The 10,643-nt window shown below is 51.5% G+C and overlaps 1 protein-coding gene across 1 annotated transcript in view; it reads right to left on the reverse strand.

Moving 5' to 3' along the window:
• Window positions 1-10,643, reverse strand: part of ST3GAL2 (ST3 beta-galactoside alpha-2,3-sialyltransferase 2) — an 84,021-nt gene that overhangs the window by 17,356 nt on the left and 56,022 nt on the right. Inside the window, exon 3 of the mRNA XM_017868745.1 lies at window positions 2,362-3,715. Coding sequence (XP_017724234.1) covers window positions 2,362-2,700 — 339 coding nt within the window. The 5' untranslated portion in view covers window positions 2,701-3,715. The remainder of the gene's footprint in view (window positions 1-2,361; window positions 3,716-10,643) is intronic.

Here is a 10,643-nt window from a genome sequence, read left to right on the forward strand (position 1 = left end):
GACCTCGTGATCCACCCGTCTCGGCCTCCCAAAGTGCTGGGATTACAGGCTTGAGCCACCGCGCCCGGCCGTGTTTCCCATTTTTCAAGAGACAATGAAAGTAAGGATTTCATATGAAATAAGAAAAATGAAATCCTCATTTTTCTTTCTTTTTTTTTTTTTGAGATAGAGTTTCACTCTTGTTGCCCAGGCTGGAGTGCAATGGCACGATCTTGGCTCACCGCAACCTTCGCATCCCAGATTCAAGAGATTCTCCTGCCTCAGCCTCCCGAGTAGCTGGAATTACAGGCATGCGCCACCACACCCAGCTTATTTTGTATTTTTAGCAGACACGGGGTTTCTTCATGTTGGTCAGGCTGGTCTCAAACTCCTGAACTCAGGTGATCCACCTGCCTTGGCCTCCCAAGGTGTGGGATTACTTTTACTCAAAAGTAAATTACTTTTACTCAAAAGTGTTGGAATTATTTTACTCAAAAAAAAAAAAAAAAAACCCACATAAAAATAAAATAAAACATTCTGTGGATGGAGCCATAACTCAATGGGTTTGTGGGTGAGCAGGGCCTGTTCAGGGGGGATGGGAGATTGATCTGTAGGGATAGATTGACTCTGAGATGAGAATTCCTATATAAAAATTAGCCAGGTGTGATGGTGCGTGCCTGTAGTCCCAGCTACTCTGAAGTTGAGGTAGGAGGATCGCTTGAGCCTGGGAGGGGTCAAGGATGCAGTGAACCAAGACTGTGCCACTGCAAAGACAGTGATAACCTGTATCAAAAAAAAGCTGTCACAGTAAGAGCCCACGGGGCTCCTAGTGGCCCCAGCTCTGCAGACCCCGGTCCTCGGGCACTCTGATAGTCTGGGCTGGAAGGCATGTTCTGTGGCATCGTTCTGATAAGCCCGATCACATGAGCTCATCCCTCACAGCTTGGGAGCCTGCAGGGGCTCAGTGCTGACATGGTTCCACCCATGACATGTGTGGCAACCAGATGGCCTGCAGAGCCTGGGGAGTGACACTCCAGAGCCTTGGAGCAAGGCAGAAGGAATTACAAGTAGCAGAAAAGTGATGACTGGAAAGACAGGGAGAACCCCCCAGCCCCACCCCTTCAACTCCCTTAGCCCCTGACGGTTCTTTACATTGCTTGTTTTTTTTTAACTCTAGAATCAGGCAATACTTTATTTCATAAAATAGATTAAGTCTTCCCTACACGGCTTTCTTTTCTTTTTTTTGAGACAGAGTCTCACGTTGTTGCCCAGGCTGGAGTGTAGTGGCGTGATCTTGGCTCACCGCAACCTCTGCCTCCCAGGTTCAAGCGATTCTCCTGCCTCAGCCTCCTGAGTCGCTGGGATTACAGGCGCCTGCCACCATGCCTGGCTATTTTTTTTTTTTTTAATTTTTAGTAGACGGGGTTTCGACATGTTGGTCAGGCTGGTCTCAAACTCCTGATCTCGTAATCCACCCAGCTTGGGCTCCCAAAGTGCTGGGATTACAGGCACGAGCCACCGCGCCTGGCCTTCCCTACAAGGCTTTCTTATCCCAGCCCAGTAAAAAGTCTTCCAGAAATTGTAAAGAACCAAGCAAGAAGCTCTGTTATAATGGTATTTACAATTATTTCGGCTGGGCATAGTGGCTCACACCTGTAATCCCAGCACTTTGGGAGGCTGAGGCGGGAGGATCATCTGAGGTCAGGAGTTTGAGACCAGCCTGGCCAACATGGTGAAATCCCGTCTCTACTAAAAATACAAAAAAATTAGCTGAGGGTGGTGGCGCATGCCTGTAATTCCAGCTACTAGGGAGGCTGAGGCAGGAGAATCACTTGAACCTGCAGGCAGAAGTTACAGTGAGCCGTCATGGCGCCACTGCACTCCAGCCTGGGCAACAGAATGAGACTCCATCTCAAAAAACAAACAAACAAACAAACAAAAAACAATTATTGTGAGTCAATGTTCATAAATTAGGATACTTAGTTTTATAATCTGGATTTCTGGGTTTGCTTTAAAAAAAAACCCAGATCCAGCCTTGTGCAGCAACAACTGCTGGGGCCGAGGGGTGGCTGCCTTCTTCCTCTGGGGCAGGCCCCCCATGGCTGTACTCCTCACTCCCACCTGCTCCCTGCGTCCGTGCTGCCTGCCTGGTCCAGGAGGCATTTCTGGCCTATGCTCGGGTGCTACAGGCACTGGAAAATACTAGTCCACTCCATCAGGTCAATGCTCGCTCTGCCCTTCAGTCATCTGTGATCCTATAAATGGCTTGGTCAAACGGGCATTACACTTTGTCAAGGCTCTGGGGGCCAGAAATCCAAGAGGGGGCCCTGAGTGGCTTTAAAACCGAGGGACAGATCCCTGGAAGGGGGCAGCAGCTCTTACCATCCACCACCTCTGGACATCCGGTGGAAGATCCATGTTCTCTCGGGTCCAGACGGGGGAAATGTTGCCATCAAAGTGGCTGTCAAACCAGTCGGAGGCGCCGGTGTCACCCATGCAGCGGCGACAGGCGCAGCTCTTGCCCGAGAGCCCCTCCTTGCTGAGGCGCTGCAGGCCGGCATAGCCGGGCACCAGCTTCACCCGGTGCGTCCCACCCAGGGCCCCCGAGTCCAGGTAGGGCAGTGTGGCCATGCTGTGGTGCGAGTAGGTGAAGAGCAGGGACATGATGAACACCAGCAAGAAGGCCACGGAGAGGAACCACACCCGCAGGGAACACTTCATGGTGCCGGCAGGTGGGTGGTGGTCACCGTGGCCACTCCTTTCCCAGCCCACTGAGGGGCCAGCCACAGCGTAGCCTGTCTATTCTGGCACCACATGCAAAGGGCATAGGGGCACGTGCTGCAGCAGAGGACAGTGGCAGGGGTCCCTTGCCACGCCCTCCCTCAATGTGGGGAGAACGCACATTGGCAGGAGTGGCTGTCCTGTCCCTGAGTCAGGTGGGGCCCTTGCTTAGGGCTTCATCGGGTCTGTCACTAGCTGGGCCACAGAGGCTCTGCCTCTCCCGCCACCCTGGTGAGGGGGAGGTCAGTCCATCGCAGCCCTCTAGTCCCTTGGGATTGCTGGCTGCCAGCTCTAGGGGTCCCCCTCTTTGGCGGCTTGAAATAATCCAGTCTGGAGCAGTCGGAGTCCTTGTGGTTCATGAGCAGACAATGAGGCGGCCCCTCGTCCCCGGCAGTGGGGAAGCCCTAGAACTCCAATCACAACAGAGAGCACATGGGCTTCAGGAGACCTGGGTTCCATGCAAGTGTCCCACCTTGGCTGGTCCTCCTGGCCCAAAACCTCTGCCAGAGGAGGGAAGCCAGACCCCAGCCCTGAGAGGAGAAAAACAGGAAGGCTGTGAGTGTTGGAAAACTTCGCTGCAGAGATTGAGATCCTTTTCTTGGTAGGTCCTGCCCTACTGCTTCCCATATGAGGTGCTGGTCCCTTCTCCTCGTGGCCCCAGCCCCAGCTGCAGTTGCATAGGGGTCGCAAAGCTCCTACTGTGGCTGTGGGGTCCTCTGGCGTTGGGAACAGCTGCCGTTCAGCGGGGCACTGTGTCCAATACCATCTGGGTCAGGCGAGCGTGTGCTGAGCTCCCCACCAGGGCCCAGGTCTCCTTCCTGGTACTGCTGGCCCAGGTTCAGCAGCTGCTCTGCCCATCCCCGCTCCCCGGGGCCAGCTTGTCCTGCTGTTAGCTTGCAGTAATCCTGACAGGTTCCCTTTCACATGTTGGGTGACAGGCTACCGCAGCGCGACCCTAGAATGGCAGAGAGGAGAAATAATGTGCAGATGAATCGCACGGGCACCAGGGTTTGTCCTGGCACCAGGCTTTGTCCCAAGCCCACCCCAAGTCCCAGAGAGGACAAAGCTAGCAGCAGAGGAGATGCCCACTTAATCAGAGGGTGGACATGACCAAGGGCTCTGCCCTCTAGTTGTACAGATAGCATCACTCTGTGGGACTCCAGGGCCTGGAGGACTAGATTAACCCAGAGTTTTCACTTCTTAGCCAGAAGGTAAACAAGGAGTCAAGTGATTTTCCCTAAGCCACATGCTGGAAGTATCAGATTTAGAAGGTTCCTAGCCCAGCTATGTACAGTGAGTTTCAGGTGAAATGTCAGAGAGAACAGCCCAGAGAAGATCCCAGGGGACTATGGATGCTGACTGCCCCCACAGGAGCCTGTTAGTGCCTGCAGAGGCCTCTCCCAGTCAGAAGGGAGGGCTGGCCGGTCTCTGACTGCCCCTCTTCTCTCGACTGTGGATTATCGATGAGGCATTGCTGGGTCCACTCAGTGAACCATGAACAGTCCTGTCAGCTCCGACCTTGGGGAAGAACCTGGCTGTGTCAGGAGGTGTGGTTGCTGGGCTTGGTCCTGCCCCCAGACAGCCCTGAGGGCAGTTGCCTACATCCATATGTACATTATGGACAAAGTGAATGCCAGGGTCCCGGGTAGCGCTGACAGCCTAAGGCCCCATGCTACCCTTGCAGGCAAGAACAGGGAAAAGAGGCCACTTGTAGGCAGTTTGGGTCTCAGCCATAAGGAAAGAAGCGCGGATCCATGCCAGGTGCGAGGGAATCACAGCAGGTGAGAGGAACGCTGAGAAGGGAACCCCTGAGCACTGGCTCTGTGCCGTTGGAATCCTGCAAAGCTGGCTGCCTCGCCTCTCCCCAACTCCCCTCCAAATCCGCCTAGCGGCTCTGCTGACCTAGCCCCTGGGCCTCTCAGCGCAGCCCTGTTCCCAGTCCTTGTTGAAGTCTCCAGCCCACTTTTGGGGTTTCCTGGCTGATTCCAGCAGTTGCAGACAAGGCCTCTCAGGCTCTGTGTTCAAGAAACCTAGCTGCCCCTCCATTTGTGGCCACAAAGCCAGCAGGGAATGGAACGAGCATATTGCAATAAGGACATTATTCTGGGTGGGAAAATGATGTTCACAGAAGTAGAGGAACCTACCTAAGGTCACAACCTTGTGAGTGCAGGTGACTTTGGGATAGGTCAGGGCACAGAAAGGCTGTGGCCTCCCCAAACCACCCAGGGCTCAAGGGTGAGAGGGAAGGAGATGTGGAGTTGGCTTCTCAGGGTCTCAAGTGAAGCCCCGCCCACAGGCCTCACCAGGGCTCCTGGCTCTAATCCACTGAGACCCCAGCAGCACTGGCTCAAAGTTGCTTCTTCCAATGTTCTGCTGTACCCATTTAGCAGATCCCACTCTAGTCATGGCCTTGACTGAACAGACTGTAGACGGGAAGCCAGGTCCTTGTCTCCTCTCAGTCTCCCTCTGCCTGCTGCATGCCCAGCATCTAAGGAAAGAACTCGAGTTCTTTCAGGGTTCCGCTCCCAGCTTCCTGTGACCTGAGGAGAGCCAGTCATGAGGCAGGTGGCCCTGAAAGGCAGTGACTTTGCAGTTGATGGGAGCAAGAGGTCCTGCCTGGGGAGACCTGGTTTCTGGCTAGGCAGTCCTGCAGTGGCCACTGAAGGCCGGGGCTGGGCAAAGCTGGCACAAGAGGCTTCCAAAAGAAGCAACTCAATCAGGGGTCATTAACTCTTTGGGAGGCTAGATCAACGCAGGGGGCACCTGACGGAATTGCACTGCTTGTTGGGGAGAGGAAAATCCCTGGTTTTGACAATGTCTGGAAAGAGCAGAGAAGCAGAGCATCTGGCAAAGGCCCTTGCTTTGGGAACCCCAGGTCCAGGTGTTACTGCAAACTTAGGCTGCTCAGCTTGCTGTGGTGAGGGCAAATGGAGCCATGGGAAGGAGCTAAAAAAAAAAATTCAGAGGCCCACTGACACGCACTAAAAATCCCAAAAGTGACCTGGCACTGACTCTCTCACAGTTGATTTCTACCGGTGCCTCTCAGCTGCCCACTGCGTCATGGGCTCGCTCCCCTTCACAGCTACTCAGATCATTCATGATAAGCCCATGCATACCTCGATATAAAGAGCTCGGAGAAGGCAGGCCCGGTGGCTCATGCCTGTAATCCCACCACTTTGGGAGACCGAGGCAGGTGGATCACCTGAGGTCAGGAGTTCAAGACCAGCCTAGCCAACATGGTGAAACCCGATCTCTACTAAAAATACAAAAACTCAGCCTGGCGTTGTGGTGGCCAACTATAATCCCAGCTATGCGGGAGGCTGAGGCAGAAGAATCACTTGAACCCAGGAGGCGGAGGTTGCAGTGAGCCAAGATCACACTATTGCACTCCAGCCTGGGTGACAAGAGCAAAACCCTGTCTCAAAAAAAAAAAAAGGCCAGGCGTAGTGGCTTACGCCTGTAATTCTAGCACTTTTGGAGGCTGAGGCGGGTGGATCACCTGAGGTCGGGAGTTTGAGACCAGCCTGACCAACATGAAGAAATTCCATCTCTACTAAAAATACAAAATTAGCTGGGCATGGTGGCACATGCCTGTAATCCCAGCTACTCGGGAGGCTGAGGCAGGAGAATCGCTTGAACCCCAGAGGCAGAGATCACGCCAATGCACTCCAGCCTGGGCAACAAGAGCGAAACTCTGTCTCAAAAAAAAGAAGGGATAAATTGTGGTGCATTTTGTGCCATATAGTAAAACGAATGAACTCCAGTTTCAGACATTAACAGGGATGAATATGGCCAAAAAACTATTATATCGAGCAAAAAGAGTAGTCATGGATAAATGATCACAGCATGAATCCATGAAAAGCTAAAAAATATGCAAAGTTAAGCAAGACATTGTCTATGCCTCTCTATAAAGATAATAATAGAGAAAATCAAGGAAACACCACAAAATTCAGGGAATTCCTCTGGAGGGGGAAGAGAGGTAGATGAAATAAGGAGGGCTGAAGAGGCTTCAGGAGTACTGCATACCTCGTAATGCAGGTGGTGGGTACAGAAGTATTTCTTTTTCTTTTGAGATGGAGTCTTGCTCTGTCACCAGGCTGGAGTGCAGTGGCATGATCTTGGCTCACTGCAGCCTCCACTTCCTGGGTTCAAACAATTCTCCTATCTCAGCCTCCTGAGTAGCTGGGATTACAGGCGTGTGCCACCACACCCAGCTAATTTTTTGTATTTTTAGTAGAGACGGGGTTTCACTATGTTGGCTAGGCTGGTCTCCAACTCCTGACCTCAGGTGATCCACTCGCCTTGGCCTCCCAAAGTGCTGGGATTACAGGCATGAGCCACTGCACCTGGCCATGGAGTATTTCTTATGTTTATTCTTTAAAGAGCACAAACACGATATATACTACTTTGAGTCTATGATGCATTTCATAGTAAAAATCTAAAATGCTTTTAGGTTAAAACATGTTTTATTAAAAGACTACTCTGGCTGTTGCATAACACTAGCAGGGAGACCAGAAAGGAACTGCTGCAATATCCCAGGTGGTGGAGGTGGTGAGAAATGGCTGGATGTACTCTGAAGGGCCTAACTAGTAGTGTAGTTGGCGGGTACAAGGAGGGGGCCCATGGGGGAAGGGAAGAGGGGAACAGGGTGGGAAGAAGAAGACAGGAATCAGGGAGACATGGAGGCTGTGGCCTGAGCAACCTGGTGGATGGAGGTGCCATTCACTATACAGAAAAGACAGAAAATTAATGGGTTTTGCTGAGAAAAAACAAAAGTTCTGGTTAAATTTAAAATGTCTTTTAGTCCGGATGTGGTGGCTCATGTCTGTAATCCCAACATTTTGGGAAGCCAAGGTGGGAAGATCACTTGAGGTCAGGAGTTTGAGACCAGCCTGGGCAATACAGCAAGACTCCGTCTCTACAAAAAAGTAAAAACACTGGGCATGGTGGCTCACACCTGTAATCACAGCACTTTGGGAGGCCGAGGCGGGTGGATCACGAGGTCTGGAGATTGAGACTTTCCTGTCAGCATGGCAAAACCCTGTCTCTACTAAAAATACAAAAAATTAGCTGGGCGTGGTGGCGGGTGCCTATAATCCCAGCTACTCGGGAGGCTGAGGCAGGAGAATTGCTTGAACCAGGGAGTCAGAGATTGTGTGAGCTGAGATCGCACCACTGCACTACGGCCTGGCAACAGAGTGACACTGCGTCTCAAACAAACAAACAAACAAACAAGTAAAAACATTAGCTGGGCATGGTAGCACGTGCCTGTAGTCCTAGCTACTCAGGAGGCTGAAGTGTAAGGATCACTTGAGCTCAGGAGTTCAAGGTTGCAATGAGCCGTGATTATGCCATGGCACTTCAGGATGGGTGACAGAGTGATACCCCAACTCAAAAAAAAAAAAAAGTTTTTTAGACATTCACATGCAGATGGAACAGGCAGTTGGACACACCTGTCTGAAGCTCATGGGTGAGGTCAGAGTTAGAGGGATATATTTGAGAGTCATCAGAGTACATACAGTTAATTCTTAAAACTATAGGACCAGAAGAAATCATCTAGGGAGGGTCTGCCACAAACAAGAGTAGGCGGCTGAGGACAGAGCCTGGGGCACTCTGCTGTCTAAAAGAGAAGCCAGGAAAGAAAAAGCCAGTGAGGTAGGAGGAAAAAACAGCCCTGCCTCTGGGAAGCCAAGAGAAGAAAGTTTCGAGAATGAAGGAGGAATTAACAGTGTCAAGTGTTTGAAAAAGTAAGGTGAGGACTGAGAATCGACCACTGGATGGAGGGCAGTGGTGACCTTCACAATGACTGATCCAGGGGTATTGCAAGACTCAAGCACAGGAAAAGATGCTCAACGTCGGCCGGGCGCGGTGGCTCAAGCCTGTAATCCCAGCACTTTGGGAGGCCGAGACAGGCGGATCACGAGGTCAGGAGATCGAGACCATCCTGGCTAACATGGTGAAACCCCGTCTCTACTAAAATACAAAAAAAAAAAAAAAAACTAGCCGGGCGAGGTGGCGGGCGCCTGTAGTCCCATCTATTCGGGAGGCTGAGGCAGAAGAATGGCTTAAACCAGGGAGGCGGAGCTTGCAGTGAGCTGAGATCTGGCCACTGTACTCCAGCCTAGGAGACAGAGCGAGACTCTGTCTCAAAAAAAAAAAAAAAAAAAAAAAATGCTCAACATCATTAATCATTAGGGAAATGCAAATCAAAACCATAATAAGATACCACTTCCTGCCCATCAGGGTGGCTATAATTAACAAGACAGATAATAACCAGTGTTAGTGAGGACGCAGAGACATTGGAACCCTCAGACTTTGCTGGTGGGAATGTGAAATGGTGCAGTCGGTTTGGGAAACAGTCTGGCAGTTCCTCAAAAGATTAAATGTCCAGTCACCATAACATATGACTCAGCAATTCCACTTCTAGGTATAAACTCAAGAGAAATAAAAACTTAGGTTCACATAAAAACTTGTACACATGGCTGGGCACGCCTGTAATCCCAGCACTGTGGGAGGCCAAGGTGGGTGGATCACTAGTTCAAGAGATCAAGACCATCTGGCCAACTTGGTGAAACCCCATCTCCATTAAAAATACAAAAATTAGGCCGGGCACGGTGGCTCACGCCTGTAATCTCAGGACTTTGGGAGGCCGAGGCAAGTGGATCACGAGGTCAGGAGATCAAGACCATCCTGGCTAACATGGTGAAACCCTGTCTCTACTAAAAATAGAAAAAATAAACCGGGCGTGGTGGCAGGCGCCTGTAGTCCCAGCTACTTGGGAGGCTGAGGCAGAATAGTGTGAACCCAGGAGGCGGAGCTTGCAGTGAGCCGAGATTGCGCCACTGCACTCCAGCCTGGGGGACAGAGCGAGACTCCATCTCAAAAAAAAAAAACAAAAAAAAGGGGCTGGGCGCGGTGGCTCAGGCCTATAATCCCAGCGCTTTGGGAGGCCGAGACGGGCTGATCACGAGGTCAGGAGTTCGAGACCATCCTGGCTAACACGGTGAAACCCCCGTCCCTACTAAAAATACAAAAAACTAGCCGGGCGAGGTGGCGGGCACCTGTAGTCCCAGCTACTCGGGAGGCTGAGGCAGGAGAATGGCGTAAACCCGGGAGGCGGAGCTTGCAGTGAGCTGAGATCCGGCCACTGCACTCCAGCCCGGGCGAAAGAGCAAGACTCCGTCTCAAAATCAAACAAACAAACAAACAAACAAAAAGAAATTAGCTGGGCGTGGTGGCAGTGCCTGTAGTCCCAGCTACTCAGGAGGCTGAGGCCGGAGAATCGCTTGAACTTCGGAGGCAGAGGTTGCAGTGAGCCGAGATCGCGCCACTGCACTCTAGCCTGGCGACAGAGCAAGACTCCATCTCAAAACAAACAAACAAACTTGTACGCAGCATTATTCATAAGAGTGCCAACATGGAAACAACTCAAAGTTCCATCAACCAATACATAAATAAACAAAATGTGGTATATACATACAAGGGAGTATTATTCAGATATAAAAAGGAATCAAATTCTAGTACCTGTTACAGCATGGATGAACCTGAAAACCCCCTGCTAAGTGAAAGAAGCCAGACACAGCCAGGTGCGGTGGCTCAAGCCTGTAATCTCAGCACTTTGGGAGGCCAAGGCAGGTGGATCACGAGGTCAGGAGATTGAGACCATCCTGGTTAACACAGTGAAACCCCGTCTCTACTAAAAACACAAAAAATTAGCCGGGCGTGGTGGCGGGCGCCTGTAGTCCCAGCTACTCAGGAGGCTGAGGCAGGAGAATGGCTAGAACCCAGGAAGGCGGAGCTTGCAGTGAGCCAAGATCGCGCCACTGCACTCCAGCCTGGGCGACAGAGCAAGACTACGTCTTAAAAAAAAAAAAAAAAAGNCC

This window comes from Rhinopithecus bieti, unplaced genomic scaffold (assembly GCF_001698545.2).
Source record: "Rhinopithecus bieti isolate Rb0 unplaced genomic scaffold, ASM169854v2 scaffold_2574, whole genome shotgun sequence".
Classification (NCBI taxonomy): Eukaryota; Metazoa; Chordata; class Mammalia; order Primates; family Cercopithecidae; genus Rhinopithecus; species Rhinopithecus bieti.